At 47.8% G+C, this 18,632-nt stretch overlaps 1 protein-coding gene across 10 annotated transcripts in view; it reads right to left on the bottom strand.

Annotated features, from left to right (window-relative positions):
• Window positions 1–1,727: 1,727 nt before the first annotated feature.
• HMBOX1 (homeobox containing 1) overlaps window positions 1,728–18,632 on the bottom strand; it is a 146,833-nt gene continuing 129,928 nt past the window's right edge. The window contains exons 8-11 of one of the 10 annotated variants that reach the window (XM_063123748.1): window positions 16,987–17,082; window positions 11,908–12,002; window positions 11,580–11,681; window positions 1,730–3,054 (exon numbers count right to left, since the gene is read on the bottom strand). In XM_063123748.1, the coding sequence (XP_062979818.1) occupies window positions 2,917–3,054; window positions 11,580–11,681; window positions 11,908–12,002; window positions 16,987–17,082 (431 nt within the window). In that variant the 3' untranslated portion in view covers window positions 1,730–2,916. Of the gene's footprint in view, window positions 3,055–8,546; window positions 8,594–11,461; window positions 11,682–11,907; window positions 12,003–12,599; window positions 12,848–16,986; window positions 17,083–18,632 lie in introns of those variants that run through there. The other 9 variants (XM_063123749.1, XM_063123751.1, XM_063123756.1 and 6 more) reach the window with 9 other exon arrangements.

Raw genomic sequence — 18,632 nt, 5'->3', positions numbered from 1 at the left:
TTTTGAGAGAGGCGGCCAGGATATGAGTTTATGCACTTAGGCGCAACAAGCACTCATGCAGCTCAGCACTCAGAGGCTGAAAGACATGGTGCACAATCCGCTGGGAATATATTCTGTGTAAGTTCCACCGATGTGAATGGGGAGTTCAAAAGTGCACAACTAAGAGCAAATACACACACACACACACACACACACACACACACACACACACACTATGTACAAGCTGCCAGCAATGCTCCTAGCAAGGGCAGAGCTCTTGTATGAAGCCAATTCATTTCCACGAAGCCGGGGCACAAGCCGTGCCAGGTGGTGTACGCACCCACCCTCAACAGTGCATTTTCAGCAGAGATGTTCCCAATGGATCGTGCCCAAAGCGTATTACGGGATGGCCCTTTCAACGTGAGTCTACAGTATTGAATTTCCGACTTCTCTGGTTATTTTTCCAAAAAGAAATTATCAAATACAAATATAAATATATCTTTCTTTATTTAAGAAACAAAGTAACCAAAGTGCTACATATGATCGAGAGAAAACGAAAGAAAACCTCAATTCGTTTTTTGCGATTTAGAAGTGGATTCGCTTCGCATACCCTCATCAGTGTTTCGCCACCGAACACCGTTTAGCTGGATAGCCAACCTTGCCTGAACCCAACCTCAAGGAGGCCGGCTAACGTTAGCGAAGGGACGTAAACAGCTCACTGAAAACAGCTCACGGCAACATCCAGTTTCCTGCTTAAATATGGCTTCCAATGATTATTGAACCTGCCAAGACGGGTACAGCTTTCCGGCTCCTGACCAAGAAGCAGAACAAAGGAAGAGACCGATAAGAACGTGCACCTAGTTTTCTCAAGAGAGAGAGGGAGAGGGAGAGAGCACTTCCGGATGTGATGCCACAGGGAACCAAATACATAGGGAAGTCACACAGTAGCCGGCACGCCCTCTGATGTCCACGTATTGACGCTAACGGGAACAGTTCTGTTGGTACGAGCAAACACACACACACACACACACAGTGTTTCCCATAACTCTTGGAGAGGGGAGAATCATCTGGGAGACAATTATTAAAATTTTCCCCAAGAGCATTGCATTCTTGAGGGAGGGAGGGGAAGAGATAAAAGGTTACACCAATCTTTCAAGCGATTTCCCACATTTCCGACAACCGAGGTTGAATTAAAACTGCAGGGGGTCCACTTCTCACTTTTCACCAGAAAACGTGCACACGGAGACTGTGTTCGGACAACACGATAACCAACGGTGGGTTAAATAGTCAACGGTGGGTTATTGTGTCATGTATTGGGACTTTTCCACGCCACGGTTGGTTATTCGGCCAAAATAACCAACACAAATAACAACGCTGTGCAGGGTTGATTATTTGAACAACCGTGGGTTATCGTGTCGTCTGTTGGGCACCGTTGGCTATTTCATCGCACGTAGTTGGTTATTTTCGGTGAGTGCAGAGTCCCCTCGCAAGAGCAGCCAAAGTGGCGGCTGCCACCACTCTGGTCTACCCAGCAGAACTTGCAATGGCTGATGGGATATAGCAGTGGGAGGACTGAGGGGGGAGATAGGGTGGGGGATGTGTCCATCAAATACACCATTGACTAACCGTCAACTTGACACTGCCCTTAATCCACACCATGGTTGATTATAATCATGCCATGTGGGGAGCACCCCCTCGAAAATCAACCGTGGAGTTGACTATTAACCCACCATTGATTATTGTGTTGTCTGAACACAGCCTGAGAGAAAAAGAGAGAACATCCCACCCTCCAGCCCACTCCACAAGCCCACGCCCATCTTTCTGCATGAGACACCGTCTTAGACATACCTAACCTGAGGGTAGGTCTCAGCGTTGGGTGAGGCAGAAATCCTACACACACTTACCTGGGTGTAAGTCCCACTGAACTCAGTACGGCTTACTTCTCAGTAGATGCGTATAGGAGCGCCCTGTGATTGATCCAATCACAGCCTACTGCAGAAGAATCTCTCGCCAACCACCTCAGTGCCAATGGAAGCCCAGTGGAAGGAAGCGGAGCCACGGCTGAGGATTTTTGTGACACCCTTTACTGTTGGAGGGCAACTTTGGGCTCACACAGGAGACTTCACCTTAAAAAAAATAAAATCGTTTATGTCTCACATCACACTGCTTGCAAAGGAAAGAGAAAGGCTGGGTTGTATATCTTGAGCAGTGGGCACCAACGGAACCAAGATGGCGGACACCCTCCCCGTATTCCCGACAACAGCACCGATCACAAAGAAAAACGGGACGGAACCTGTCACTTTATGGCCAAGAGAGGCACCTGGCAACCAGACGTTGGAACACAACCAAGCGTGATCCTCGTCCTTCTCCGCCAGCCCAGTACGGCAGCTCTAACATCCTTGGAGACCCGCTACCTCCGTTCGTCTTCTTTCGGTCTCGGAACGGGGGGGGGGGGGGAAGCGTTAAGGCCGGCAGTTGGAGCAGGAATCCAAGGGTGCGGTGTGAGCTGGGGGTTTGTTTTTTTAAAAAAAACCACAGATTTAGCCTAAGGCTTGGAATTGCGGGCTGCCGCCTACCACAACACCTGGAAGCACGTTGATGGAATGCGAAAGACACAGCAGCAAAGGTTTTCATCTAGCTGGGGGCGTGGGAGGGGACGGGGGGGACGGGGCGCAGCGCTGGGAGAGGGAGGTCAGTTGGTTTGGTTAATTATTTGACGGGGAGTTAATACTGAGCGTTTACACGCAGACTCAGAGGGCACCATGCCATCTTCACAGGACAAGACCCTAAACGGCGAACTTGACGTACAAGAGACTGCAAAGTTATACTGTAAGAAGAACACATATTAGGGGACCGGGGGAAAGGCTGCTAAGGTGCTACGTCTAAAACTAAGTTACTTTCTCGGATTGGGAGCCCCTCCCCCCCTCTGTCGCTTCATCAGTCGTCGTCCAGGGCCTCTGTTTTGATCTCGTTGGTTCCTTGGCGGGCCAAAGCCAGGATGGTGTGGTTTACTGCAGCCATCTCCACGGCTAGTGAGATAGGGTCTTGGTGGTCGCTATGGCTAGTGCTGTCATCCTGCACAAGCGGAGAAGGGGAAAAGGAAGGGAAGGGAAGGGAAGGGGTGGCGGAGAGGGGTGGGGAAGGGGTGAGGAGGGGAATCATCTCATTAGCATTTCAAACGTTCAGTTCATCCAACTTTAGAAGCAGCAGTAGAAGCCGTCGTCTTGCACAACAGTCCAGGTTTTGGGGAGGGGGGGGGAACAGGCGACGTTTTCATTCAACGGCCAGAGAGGGGCAAAGAGTCTCGTTTCAAAAGATGATAGCACATGCTGGAGCAGGCATGGGGTGGAGGGGAAATGGGGAGTGAGAAGGGGGCGCGTGGAGGAAACCGGGTCTTTAAAACAGGGGTGTTCAACCTCTTCCACATTCCGTTTCGGGGACCTCTCGGGGGCCGCCTTCCCTGGGGTGAGCGGGGCCATAGGCGAAAAGGGGGCGAGGCTAAAATACCCCCCAAATGCAAACATGTTTTAACTTAAAGCTCTTAGTGGCAGGAACTACGGCTTAGGAACGAAGGCATTTCGACCTTTTTTTGGGGGGGGGGGATGACACAAAAGCTGGGGAAGTGGCCATGGAAACAGGGACACCCCCAGGAGAGATGGATTTAGGCCCTGGACTTGAGGTTCGGCACTCCTGCTTTAAAAGATATATTTTTTAAAAAATAAAAAAATGCTGAAAGGAAGGCAGGCAGTCCAAGGGAGCCCGGAACCTGGTGGGTTTTGGGTTCGTCAGAAAATTATGGGAACGCAACATCACCCACCTACCTATAGGAACGCTCCTACGAATTCTGACCTCTTCCTCCCACCCACCCATTCCAAATTCTTCTTAAAGGAACGCCGCATTCTGCAAGTAGAAACAGGAGATTCTGCAAGTGGGCGAACAGAATGAAAGTGACCCTAAATGTGCCGTTTTCTAAACGCCCAGGGATGCAAAATGGACCTCGTCACCTGGTCAAGGAATAAACTTTTCTTTATGGGGAAGGTGCTCTAACTCCCTCTGGTTCATTTTGGTTGCCTCTTTCTGTAGGTAGCTTGTGGGGCTGGAAGATAGTGCCCAGATCCACACCTAGCAGGATATTCCACTATGAAAGCAGTATGAAAGAGGTATCTAAAAGGCAGGAGCCACACGACTGCTTTATAGCGTTATTGACGTGCACTGACAACTGTTGGGGCCTATAAGATACATACCATATACCGCTTCCATAGCGCTATATCCTGGTTGGTGTGGATCTGGACAGTGATTAATCGAAGTGGAGTTTCATGGCCATGCACGGAAACCAGGTCCTCTCCTGACCCGGTCCAACACCAGGCAGGGCAGTGAGTGGTACAGTCAAGAAAATGGGTGCCTCGCTTGGTCTTCTCTAGCAGAAAACACGGGGTTGCTATCGAACACTCTTTTTTAAGGAGAGAGGGTGAAGAACAGGAGATCTGGAAATGGTGGCTGGTGATAGACAGCCATCCAAAATTTGGAGGGATGTCATTCAGAAAATCCTCTTGCCAAGAGTATGCATCTTAATAAAATGTACAAGGGTCCTGGATAATTAAAAGGCAGTTTTAAAGGGATGTGCCCAAATAAAGAACTTGGAGAATGGTTTGAATCCCAGCTCCAAAGCTGGGACAAAAAGCACCCTGACATTTCTCCCGGTGATCACGAGAGTAGCGTGTCCCCCCCCCCCCCACGTAACACAGCGAAGGGAACGCTTTTGAGCTGTCATGTTCTAACCATATCAATGAGGACCAGGACCATGGGACTGTTAACACCGGCTCTTACAAACACCTTTCAAGGACATCGGCCACACAGAGACATGTTGCCTTTTTCACTGTAATGCTACTCAAACTGCTCATTCTCTCCTCGCCCTCCAAAATGGTGGGCTAATGTTTATAGCAACCCTTGTAAAAAGAAAGAAAGGGGGGGGAAGAGGGGATTTAAGCGGACCCATGTTGTGCACTAATTGGTTTTAAGACCATTTCTACCAGTTAGTTTTGCTTAGCTTCCACACATCAATCTTCCTCCTTAGAATTTCAATAGTTTTGTGTACATTGCAAAACAAAGTCTCCCAGAGTGCTAATTGGTTAAACTATGTAATCAAACACATATCCAAGTGTGTTTGGTTACATGGATTAACCAATTAGCACTATGTCATTCCTAGAAGTTTTGTGATGAATTTTATAAAAATGCAACAATACACCTAATGAAGACAAAAATAAGCAGCTTCTGCTTAGTCCAAAAACAAAACACAATTTGTCAAATTTGTGAAGTCCAGACATGCATGTGCGAGCTGGAACCTGCATGACAATGTATGACACTTAACATCCCTTAAATTAACTATGCCAAGGTCCAACATACTATATTAATTTGAAACTATCTTTACATTCGTAAAGATCTTAAGAGGACAAAATACTATCTCAAACTATGGAACAGTTCAGTTGGGTTTATTATTTTAAATTTCATTTTATGTATTTATATAGCACCTTTAAGGGGCATACAGCACTCCCAAGGAAGTTTACACATTAAAATCATTGTTCAAAAAATCTATAATCAAAATCAACAATAATATTTAAAACCAATCTTAAATTATTAACAGCAGCATTTAAAAAAAAAAAAGTAAAAGCCTGGGTCGCATCAAATGAATTAGGGAAAGCAGATATAAACAACCAGGTCTTTGAAGCCTGTTTTAAAATCACACAGTGAAAAGGCTAAATGAATTTTCTGTAAGTTCCACAGTGAGGGGGTCACCAGCAAGAAGGCCATGTCTGTTGCACCCTCCAGGTTGATGAACTTCACTGACAGGCCCGTGAACAGGGTCTCAGAAGCCTGTCTTAATGACTGGACAGGCACAATCGGGTGTAGATCTAAGGTCTTCCTCTGGGTGCTTACTCTGATGGCAACAAGGGAGAGGGCCTTCTCAGTGGTGGCCCCCCAATTATGGAATGATCTCCCCGATGAGGCCCGCCTGGCACCAACATTGCTATCTTTTCAGCACCAGGTCAAGACTTAGGGTCTCTCCTCCCAGGCATTTAACAGCATATGCTGAGCTTTAATTGACCCCAGATCTATCTTTAGGTCCGGCTGAGAGTTCAAAGTTGTTTTTAAATGGATGTCGTCTTTGCATGTTGTCCGTTTTTATGGTTTTAAATTTTGTATATCGATTTTTAAACGGTTAACGTTTTAATCTTCTGTAAATCGCCCAGAGAGCTTCGGCTATGGGGCAGTATAGAAATGTAATAAATAAATAAATAAATAAATAAATAAATAAATAAATAAATGAACGAATGATGGGCCTTCAAATAACCTGGTCCCTAGGTAATGAACGACCGGCACTTTGAAATGGGCCTGGGCGCACGCTGACAACCAGCACCACTAGTACAGAATACGTAGGGTCTGTCCTGATCACTCAGCCCCCTACAAACAATGGGGCATCCGGTACCAGCACAATCCACAATCATCTGGAATTGTCTTCAGAGACCACCCCGAATACTGTGTGCTACAGCAGTGCAATCAGGATGCAACGGAGTTCTGCGATAAATTGTTCTATCGCCCTTCGACTGTCCTTCGTGTCGGATGCCCGTGTGGGATAGGGGTTGAGAAATCTAGACAGAGCGCTGGGAAAAACATAACTGCCCAATCCCCTCTTTCTGTAAAAGAGATCCATAGTTTCACCCCTTAGGGGAATCGACAGCTGACTTTCTTGGCTGCTATTATTATTATTATTATTATTATTATTATTATTATTATTATTATTATTATTATTGCATTTATATCCCACCTTTTTTCCTCCAAGGAACCCAAGGTGGCGTACATAACCTTCCTCCTCTCCATGTTATCCTCACAACAACAACCCTGTGAGGTAGGCTGGTCCGAGAGCCTGTGACTGGCCCAAAGTCACCCAGTGGGGTTCCATGGCCGAGTGGGGGCTAGAACCCGGACCTCCCGACTCCCAGTCCGACACTCTAGCCACTACACCACACTGACTTTCTTGGCATTCACAATTTTGAGTAGAGAGGAGAGATCATCAGTAAGGAGTGTCATAAAGGGTGCAATCTTGGAACGGCCTGCCGGGAGATTGCTGCCAGCTTAACAGTCTTTCTGAATTTAAAAAAAGCCATAAAGACGGATCTCTTCCGGCAAGCCTACCCAGTTGGATGTTGAAGACGTCTTAAAAGATTTTGAGATTTTAATAACCTATCAGTTTTATGTTTTTAATCAGTTTTATGTATTTTATATATTTTTGCATTCAATGTTGTTCCTGCACCTCAATCCAGAGGGAAAGGCAGGTAAGACGAAATAATAATAATAATAATAATAATAATAATAATAATAATAATAATAATAATAATAATAGAGACTCGTCAACTTAACAGTCTATCAGCATTTAAGAAAGCTATTAAGATTGATCCATTCCATATCCAGTGGAATTTTAGGATGTTTGTAAAATTATTTTAGGATGTTTTTAACAATGTATATTACATTTTAATTCAGTTTTAGGTATTTTATATTCGATCAGAATGGAGAAGCAGGTAAGTAATAAATTTAATAATAATAATAATAATAATAATAATAATAATAGAGACTCGTCAACTTAACAGTCTATCAGCATTTAAGAAAGGTATTAAGACTGATCCATTCCATATCCAGTGGAATTTTAGGATGTTTGTAAAATGATTTTAGGATGTTTTTAACAATGTATATTACATTTTAGTTCAGTTTTAGGTATTTTATATTCGATCAGAATGGAGAGGCGGGTAAGTAATAAATTTAATAATAATAATAATAATAATAATAATAATAATAATAATAATAATGACTCGTCAACTTAACAGTCTATCAGCATTTAAGAAAGCTATTAAGACTGATCCATTCCATATCCAGTGGAATTTTAGGATGTTTGTAAAATTATTTTAGGATATTTTTAACAATGTATATTACGTTTTAATTCAGTTTTAGGTATTTTATATTCGATCAGAATGGAGAGGCGGGTAAGTAATAAATTTAATAATAATAATAATAATAATAATAATAATTCCTACAACCCCCAGCATTCCCCAGCCAGCCATGTAGGACTTTTCCCCCCTGTGTAAACATGCACAGGATTGAGCCCCTGTATTCAGGTTTCCTGAGCACACTCACCCCCATTCCAAATCTCAGGTCAGAGAATAAGGTTTTAGATGGGGAACTATCGCCCCAGTCCAGACATTCCTTGTTTTATTAACTAAATGTTTATTTTTATTTTTTTATTTATTACATTTATATCCCAACCTTGGATCCAAGGCAGCGTACATAATCCTCCTCCTCTCCCACGTTATCCTCACAACAACAACCCTGTGAGGAAGGCTGGGCTGAGAGTCTGTGACTGGCCCAGAGTCACCTAGTGGGGACTAGAACCCGGATCTCCCGGCTCCCACTCCGACACTTTAGCCACTACACCACACTGGTGTAGTGTTGAAAAGTAATCTTCCCCATTTTAAAAACACCCGAGGGGGGACATGCACAACGTAACGTAAGGCTCTTACATTGCTCCATCTACTTGTGGGCTCGGGTGTCTTTCTCCTGCTCACTTCTATGGAGAACAAAGGGGAGAACAATCCAGCCTCAGTGGGGACCATGAACCAGACGGGCCTCTCAAGGCATTGAGACGCCCACCCTCCAACGGGGACACGAGCCGACGCTTCCGCTTCCCCCGCTTCGTGCTGAAGGCTGGCTCACGCAACGACGCCTCGGCCCTCGCTGATCAGCAAACCCATCGGGGCAGCTTGTGACGAGCCTTGGGCCCCAGTGCGCTTGAGGACGCATCTCTCGGCGTCCGCTTTGCCCAGGTTCAAAAGAGCGGCTTCATGCTGTGGGGCTCAGAACGCAAAACACCCCCGTGCTTCGGCTCTTGGGCAACTGACTTCCCTTTCAGCCTGTCCACTTTTGTGCCTTCCGTGAAATGAATGTTTTGTGACTGGCCAAGGCCACCGCGGTCGTGATATTACGAATACGCAAGACCCCGCCGTGGCAGCCATCTTGTGAGAGTGCCCATGAGATACTGTGAAAACTGTAAATGTGTTGTGTGTGTCCCCGGGCGGGGGGGGGGAGGGCTCCTGGGATAAGCCCATCAAGAAACTATCGACTAAACTAGGCCTACAGTGAAGCAATCTGGTGGCACCTTCGCAGAAGACCACCTCAGTTACCGCCTGCAGTCACGGTGAGACTGCCTGCAAGGGCCACAGAACCACAAAGTTGGGCAGGGGACTGCCCAACCGCTTGCTTGGCCCAGGATGTTCAGAGCGAGCCCAGCCTCGTGGAAGCCTCCGCGAGCCTGGACATCCGAGTGAGAGCCTGTGCCACAGGGGAGAGGCTATACCACGTGCTGAGGATCCCGAAGCCTCCCAGAGAAAGTTGGAGGGGGGGTTGTCACAGTCCTACGTGCAAGGGAAGAAGCTGCCCCTGGCTGCCTTCACAGGGTCATAGAGCTGGAGGCCTTGGAACCTGTCTAGACCAGCCTTGGAGGCTATCTACTTCTTCTCGATGCAGGAAACCCAAGAGCTATGGCTGCCAGCCTCCCAGACCTTGAGGGAAGGAGAGCCCATGACTCCTGGAAGGCAATGGGTCCCATTTGCTTCTGTTAACATGCCTCTGTCCTGTGACTAAAGCCCACTAGGGAACAGAGAGGAAGAAGGCAACCAGCCACAGACCACCTCAGAGGGCCTGCTTGGGCTGGGCTATCTCCATCTCTCGTGCCTGAGCTAGATCCAGGCCAGGCTGACTCTTCAGATGACGAGCCTGAGACTGCAGAGCGTGAAGACCACACGGAACCCCCCGATGCCAGCGTGACTGCCCACCCCAGGCTCCTCCAGCACAGGGTGGTGGTCTCAGAGGAAGGTATCTCACCCAGGGCGTCAGAGAAGGAGGCTGAGCAACCGCCCAGCCTGACTGAAAGGCTAATGCCACGGCCAGGCACGTGTGGTAGATGAGGGTGAAAAAGAACATGAGCACAAACTGAGATCCTAGTAACAGACGGAGTAGTGTCTAAAGGTGCGATCCTATGCATGTTGAGAGACAGAGAGGAAAGTCCTATGTCTCTCAACATTCCCCAGCCAGCCACACTGGGAGACGGAGGGCTTTTTTCTGCCTAAACGTGCCTACCCTAAGAATTGTTTAGGGCAAAAAGATAATCAAGTCAGCACCAGGAGAGCCTCCCTGGGGAATGCCTTTGGAAGCTGGTGGGGGCCACCACTGAAAAGTCCCATCTGATGACCAGGGCTCCCCAACGGGAGGTCCTCGAGGAAGGTCTCAACCTCCAGGCTGAGACGGTCAGTGCGTTGGGGGCGGAGGCAAATGGTCCTTGAGTTTTAGCCCAGAGAGGTCAGAGGGTGGAGTAAGGCAGAGAACGGTCACCCTTGCGGAGTGTGATTGAGTGTGCTTGCACCCAAGTGTGTGAGTTCTCTGATCCCTGGCGTGGGAGCGATGGGAATTCTCAACAGGAAGACTCTAGCATGGCCTTCTCCAACCTGGGGAAAGTCCGCAGGTCAAGGAGGTGGACCTATTTCCACATGGGGACCGTAGCCGGGCTCTGAGGTTCAGGATCACGGACGCAGTGATAGAACGTGGGTTAAACCAACCGTTCAGCTACACCTGAGAGCCACAGCATCCATACACGGAGCAAAGAGGCCCACCTCCAGGTGTTCAGGCCTACAAGCCTATTGTGGCCAAGCCATGGTGTGGTCCTTTATATGCCGCCCCATAGAATCTCACACTGAAGGCATTGGATGGGATGCTCCTATTACGAACCAATCTGCCGCAGCGCTACGTGATGATAGATGCATTCATTCCCGGGGAAGAGGAGCATGCAATTTTGTATTGGCGTGGCGGTGGGTGGGTGGGGTGAGGAAGGGGTGTAGAAAAAAACCTGTATACTCTTGTGCCATAAGCAGGGCTGTGTGTTCCATACCAAAAGCGCCATTTAGGGGCCTGTGCGTTCAGAACGCATCCTGCGCCTTAAACCAAATCGATATGCCTTTATTTGGTTGGGTTGTTAACTATGCCACTTCCAAGTGCTTGCAGGGGAGGGAAAAATGTAATTCTTTGGCAAGGGTTCTTTGGAGGTGGAGCAGAGATTAAAGCAACAGGATGATCGAAATTGGAGGGCAGGGAAGAGCCCTATGTTGTAGGAAAACGAAAGGGCGGTACTCCTCAATTAAGCTAAAGGGGGGGGGCACGACTGCCCTGTACCCCTGTTCTTGCACGGGCTGTTCAATGAACTGCAGTGCTAAGGCTGACCATGCACACATCCCCATTCGACTCCTAAATGTTTTCCGGACACTGCCCGTGTGTTCTCAAGCGTCTCCCTCCCTCCAGAACAATGAGGACTAGAAACATTTGTGTGTGTTTTTAAATATATATATATATATATGGAAGAGTTCTCGTAGGATACACACAGCTCTGGTTATGTGGGCACAGGGGATAAACAGACATGAGAGATCACTATGCATGGTGGTTCAAAACCCAGAGGTTTGTCATGCTCCTGCGTTTTTCAAAGGGGCGCGAGCAGAGTGTCAACTTGCTTGTTTTGAGGAGCTCCTCCTGTCTTCTTCTAACTTCTCCGCTTCTCTGCCTCCCTCTGTACATCGTCCCTCCTCCTCCCCATTCCGTATTTGCCAAGAGTCCTGTTGTATGACAATAAATCCATATGGGTGAAGGCTGTTCCGGCGGAGGTGGGGATTTCTGCCTTCCCCCATTACGTGGCGGTAGAGGAGGCCCCGTTACGCCAGGACGTGGAAGGATGCAAGGGCCGCCACTCGCCGTGCTCCGCCTCCCCCCGCCACCCCCACCCCACCCCCAAATGAGAAACAGGAGCCTCTCCCTAACTCTCGACTTGGACCGGATACTTACCTGCTCTGAGTAATCATTCCCGTCTACGTCGTCACTGTTGGAGTGGCCTCCGGGGCTTTGTACATCTATCCCATGACTCTCCAGGATTGCTGCTTCTTCGAAAAAAGCAAATGCATCCCTGAATTATCTGCTGCAGGGTTACCGATACGGATGAAGATGGAAAATGAGGATCCTCACAAACGGGGCACGTTATTTCTTGTAAGAACCACAAAGAAATACCCAGAGCTGTGTGTACTCCACGCTAAAAAAAACAAACCACACACACACACATGCACACACCGAAACCCGAAAAATCTGCACCAAGGAAAATGGAATTCTGCAACTTGAGTTCTGCAAAAGAAGAGAAACTGTGCAGGTTTGCACCACTTGCAAGATTTTTCGCACACATTTGCACAATTGCTTATCTGAGATAATTTACTGTGTGCGGGGAGGGGCACGGCCAGGACCCTGATTTGTGGGGGGATCTTATGCAGCCGCCTCTCCGGCTTCTGAGATTGCAGCAGCTGTTATCTTTGCAGTCAGAGGGGCCAGAAACTTGACTTTCAAATGGAACCAGCAAGGGAGGCAAATTCTGCCCTTTTTTAAACACTTTTTTCTGCACTCCTGTGGAATCTCAACACACACACACACACAGACGCACACACACACACACGGTACTTCCTACCAAATGGGCTTCAAACTTGGAAAGCCCTTTTTCAGGAAGCTGGGGGGGGGGGAGAGAAAGGCTGTAAACAGCAACATTCAAGTAAAATTCCTCTCTCTGTGTATGCTTGTGAATATCCCTGGGCTGCTGTTGTTGTCTTTTTTGGGGTGTGTGTGTGTTGTTTCTGAATTGTGGCTTGATGGTTCTTACAATAAACACGCACCCTGTGTGTGTGGGGGGTCCCATTTTCGTCTTCATTTCAATATGGTGCAAGGCCTTTTTGTGTGTGTTGTTGCACTGTTAAGAAAGGAAAATTAATTTGGTTGGAGGAGGAGCATGAATGCCAATTACTTTAAAAACACACACACACACACACACGCAGAAGTAAAAAAAAAAAATCACGTTGTCTGCCGACGTCTTTCATTGATTGATTGATTGTATTTATATCCCGCCATTTTTCCTCCAAGGAACCCAAGTCGGCATACATAATCCTCCTCCTCTCCATGTTATCCTCACAACAACAACCCTGTGAGGTAGGTTGGGCTGAGAGTCCGTGACTGGCCCAAAGCCACCCAGTGGGTTTCCATGGTCAAGTGGGGGCTAGAACCCGGATCTCCCGACTCCCAATCTGACACTCTAGCCACTACACCACACTGGCTCAGGAGTCACGGCCATTTTTGTAGCCCAGGCTGCATTCAAGACCTGAGGTCCAGGTGTCAGGGTGATCCTAGAACCCCTTGCTGTGCTGGGGCGCAACACGGGTCAGGCCAAGGGCTGGGCCTCATGACCTTCCGTGGCATTGCAAGGCACCCTGGGGGCATGCCGCTCAAGTCACACGCTGCTGCGCTGCCACCTCGAGCGATTGCTCAGTTCGGACAGGCCGTTAGGTGGCATGTGCGGGCTTCCTCTCCTTGGCCCCGGGTCTGCTCAAGTTATCGCTTGCTGTTTGGAGATCCTGAAGCAAGCGGAAGAACGTCAAGAGATCCCCGCTGGGGCAGAGCAAAAGTCCGTCTCGTTCAGCATTCCAGTTCCAACAGCGGGCAAACAGATGCCCACAGCAGGACTCAGAAGCAGTGTAGGCTGGTGGTTCTGATGTCAGTGGGGTGGTGAATCCGCTCTGGGTTTCATCCCAAACCAGTCAGAACTCTAAAGGAGCTATCCAACCTTGGAGAGCTCCTTTAGAGTTCTGACTGGAACCTGGACCAGATTCACCACCCCACTGACATCAGAACCACCACGCTTGGGAGGATTGTCCCCCATAGGAAGGGGCCTACAAGGCCATCGAGTCCAACCCCTTGATGTTCCTGATGTTCCGTACAGCCTCCTGATGTTCCGTACAGCCCTCATGACAGGTAACCCTCGCTGGGCCTCTCCTCCTCCTCCTCCTCCTCCTCCTCCTCCTCCTCCTCCTCCATGTATTTGTCTCATGCCCTTTTAAAATCATCTCAGCCGGAGGCAGTCACCCCGTCATGTGGCTGTGAGTTCCACAAATTAAACTGCGAGAAATGCTTCCTTTGCTCTGTCCTGGATCTGCTGCCAAACAGTGTCATGGGAGGGTCTCAAGGTTTAAGGGTTTGGAGAGGGGGATGAATAGAGACAGTGCCCCAATTCCTTCATAGTTTTCCTTGCCCTGCCTTTGTGGCAGTGGGCATTTGCTCATAGAAATCCTTCCTTCCTTCCTTTTCCCCTTTGCTCCTTACTCCATCATGAAGACTTTTTGCTCTCCTTAGACCTCCAGGGGCCCGGGGGCCAGAAAACCACTGAAGGCTGCATCCCCCTGACCTCCGTGGCCAAATCTGCTACAAAATTTGGAAGCACAGTAGCCCAAAAGGGGTGATTTTCTTTAAAAACGGCCCTTTCTTTCTGCTGCACTGCCAAATTCAGGTTGCAAATTTGGCAGTGGCGGTCGTGGAGAGTTGCAAAAAAAGAAAACCAGCCAATGCTAAAGAGCACATGACTGTATGAAACACGTTACAGTACAAGACAGATTGTTTTATACAAGTCAGAATACAGGCATTGCAGGCATCCGGTTTTTGTCCTGTTTCGTCATATTTTGACTTCATCAGAAAAACAGTTCCGTTATCGCCATTAATGAGTGTAGGAGTTTGCAAACTTTAAACAGGCCTTCCGTCCTGAACACCTGTTCACAGTACTTGCCGCAGTTGAAGCATTTTGGATCACTTGCCGGAGATTGAGAAAAACCTCCTTTTCATAGAATCATAGAATAGCAGAGTTGGAAGGGGCCTACAAGGCCATTGAGTCCAACCCCTTGCTCAATGCAGGAATCCACCCTAAAGCATCCCTGACAGAGGGTTGTCCAGCTGCCTCTTGAAGGCCTCGAGTGTGGGAGAGCCCACAACCTCCCTAGGTAACTGATTCCATTGTCGTACTGCTCTAACAGTCAGGAAGTTTTTCCTGACGTCCAGCTGGAATCTGGCTTCCTTTAACTTGAGCCCGTTATTCCGTTATTCCGTGTCCTGCACTCTGGGAGGATCGAGACGAGATCCTGGCCCTCCTCTGTGTGACAACCTTTTAAGTATTTGAAGAGTGCTATCCTGTCTCCCCTCAATCTTCTCTTCTCCAGGCTAAACATGCCCAGTTCTTTTGATGGCTTTAACTAAAAAAAACAGGATGGAAGGCCTATTTAAAGTTTGAAAATCTTACGCTTCGTTTTTCTGACGAAGTCAAAACACATGACGAAACAGGCCAAAAACCGGATGCCTGCAACGCCTGTAATCTGACTTGAATAAAACAATCTGACTTGTGCTATAATGTGTGTCATACAGTCGTGGGCTCTTTAGCATTGTTTTGTTTTGTTTCTATTCAACTGCTGCCCTCTTTGATTTGTTGAGTTCCAAAAAAAGGCCAGAGATTTAGTTTGTACGGGAAGTGCTTTGAGTACTCTAAAGCACTGTATAGATGCATTAATAAGAAGCAATACTGTTGCTGTTCGAAACCTCAAATACTTTGGGAGCTTATTACTGAACAATTCAAGGTATCTTTGCAGTAAAGAAGCAGAGAGAATTTGGGATGAATATTTTGAGAGGAATGCAGGACAGGGGAAATTCTGAGCGCATTTCCAGTTTATTAACAGCCACAAACTATTCGTTGTTTTAGGCGGAAGAAAGCTATCCCCTGTGATAATGAGTGGTTGGAAAATATTGGGACATAGCATCTATGAAACACCGAGAAAGATCACCCACATTCATGGAGGGAAGGAGCTCATACCATAGGGTATTTTTTTCTACTTTTTTAAAAAAATGATAAGCAAATAAAATCAATCTCTGTAATTAATAGCACAAAGAGTTTACATAGATTATTTTTTATTATTATTATTTATTTATATAGCACCATCAATGTACCTCCTCTTATGTATTTTATATCAATAACTGGCTTTTGTTTTGTACACGTTGGGACTATTCAGACAACACGCTAAGCCATGGTTAGAGCCTCTAACGCAGCCTGGCTGGGGCATTCTGGGAGTTGTAGTCCAACACATCTGGAGCGCCCCAGGTTGAGGAAGGCTGCTCTAATGCTTTTGCAGCAAGTGGTTGGTGAACATGATTAACCGTGGTTATGTAGCTACCATGGTTAGGAAAAACGCAGTTCATATGACACGCTAAGCCATCATGGTTAACTTAAAGGTTTAGCCATCATGGCTTAGCGTGTTGTCTGAACAGGGCCCATTGTTTTTAAAAAAGGTGTCAGGTTATTTTTCTTTTCTATAACGTCTGAAGCATTTCAAACACTCAAAAGTGCTGCGTAAAGTGCATTATTATCACCCTCATCGTGACGCTGCATTTGTGGCCAATTGAGAGAAGGGCCCTGGTTAACACTTAGTTTGCTCTCGCAGAGTGCCAGGTGCTGGTAATGGCACGGCTGTAGCGAGACGGTAAAGAGGAAGGTGTGAGCGAAGGCAGGAATAAATTGCCCTTTTCAGCACTCTCCGCTCCCACCAACAAAGCAGTGCGGTTGAGGAAGATTCACTCGTATCTCGGCCAAACACACCCGGTGCAAATTAGGCCATGGGCTTTCAGAACCGTCCTCCTTCAGCAGGAGAGCCACAGTTGTGGGGCAGGCTGTCAGTCAAGGACGCTTGCCTACCGCTACGGTTCTTTTCATTGGAGGAACCCCAGAGAACCTTCCAAAGAACCTGAAACCACCCCAAGGGTTCCTCGAACGCAGCGCGAAAGCCCACGTTCTAAAGCAGGTATTGAACGCGCCCGCACAGGCGCGCCACCAACTCTTTTTGGCAAGACTAGAACATCGGCGCATGTGGGTTCAACATGGGGGAGGAGCCAAGCGACCTGTCCGGGCCACAGCCCTCAAAATTCCGCTCTGAAATCGTCCTCAAGACCCGCCATGTTCCCGTTAAGATAATTCAGTCATCCGCCATCTCTGCTAGGCAGCCCTTCCAAGGCTGTCTGATACGTTACCGATATTGGCTCGTCTCTTGATTTCCTTCCTTCTGTTGGCAAACCAGTTGTACACTTTGAGGGAGGTGACTCGCTCCAAGTCCGACAGCTTCTTCCCTGCATGAAAGAACACCAAACACACCATGTTGATGTATATCACAGAAAAGAATAGTAGAGCTGGAAGGGGCCTATAAGGCCATCAAGTCCAACCCCCTGCTCAATGCAGGAATCCACCCTACAGCATCCCTGACGGATGGTTGTCCAGCTGCCTCTTGAAGGCCTCGAGTGTGGGAGAGCCCACGACCTCCCTAGGGAATTGAGTCCATTGTCGTACTGCTCTAACAGTCAGGAAGTTTTTCCTGATGTCCAGCCAGAACCTGGACATATGTGGCCCCGGGCAGAATCCCAGGACGGAGGACAGGGAAGGCTGGTAGCTTTGAAGTCAGTGGGGCAGTGAATCCACTCCAGCTTCCGTAAGAGCCCATCAGGAGCTCTCCAAGGTGTGGGGCAGCTTCTACATATGTTGGATGTAGGTCAACCATCTACTGCCCTACATCCAGCATCAGCTTCCCTTGACGTTGGGTGAACAGCCGCCTTCCCCATTTTGGTGCCCTCATCTCCCATCAGCCCCAGCAGACATGGCCGATGGTCAGGAATGTTGGGAGTTGTAGTCCAAAACATCTGGAGGGCGCCAGGTTGGGGATGGCCGGTTTAGGGACTCCCCAACTCAGGTGGGGGGGTCCCCGCTTTCAAAACACATGCCTAGAGTTCTTTAATATTGAGAAACAGGAGCCACGTTCGTAATACTCAAACTATGTAGTACCCAAACTAGCATAACTGAGAAACAGAACACAAGGGGTGGAGCTGTGCAGGAGAGGAACCGGCTCAGTTCTTAATGGCTCCCATCCCTCCCTCTAATAGCGCACTCAAGCGCTGAGTGCCGACAGTACCGGAGCCAAAACAAGGCCACTGAGAAACAAGGAAGAGGATGCAGAAACACACTTAAAATAAGAACACCTCTTAAAATATTTAGGGTGGGCGGGGAATCTTAAGATGCCTCACCATCCCAACCCCCCCCCAAAAAAAACACCCAGTGAGGATGGCACATGCTCAATAGGTACAGAATGTTGAGTTGTTAGCTAGAAAAACAAAACATGGGAACGTAAGTTGGGGAAGAAAGTGAAATGATGTGTACAGCACCATGTACACTGATGGTGCTATATAAATAAATAAATAAATAATAATAATAATAATAATAATAATAATAATAATGTGCCTGAACAGAATGACTGACTGAAAGTCTGAAGAGGAGTGCTCCTATCAGGGGATAGAAGCACACTACCACGTGCTTCTGATGCAGGTCCCCCTGGTTCTGATCTATGGGGCAAAATAGACAGGCTTTAAGCTGGGATCCACCAGCTTAAAGCCCAAAATATAACACACAGGACTCTACAGAGTCAGAGAGGGAGAGAAAAGAGCATCCACGAATAGGGTGACCCTATGGAAAAGAGGACTGGGCTCCTGTATCTTTCACAGCTGAACAGAAATGGGGATTTCAGCAGGTGTCATCTGTACGCATGCAGCCCCTGGAGAAATTACCTCTTCATCGCAACAGTTCAAGCAGAAGGAGCCCTGGCCTTCTTGACCAGATAGAAAATAGGGCAGGG

Source organism: Elgaria multicarinata, chromosome 4, assembly GCF_023053635.1.
Source record: "Elgaria multicarinata webbii isolate HBS135686 ecotype San Diego chromosome 4, rElgMul1.1.pri, whole genome shotgun sequence".
In the NCBI taxonomy this organism is placed as follows: domain Eukaryota; kingdom Metazoa; phylum Chordata; class Lepidosauria; order Squamata; family Anguidae; genus Elgaria; species Elgaria multicarinata.
This window is presented reverse-complemented; position numbering and strand designations above follow the sequence as displayed.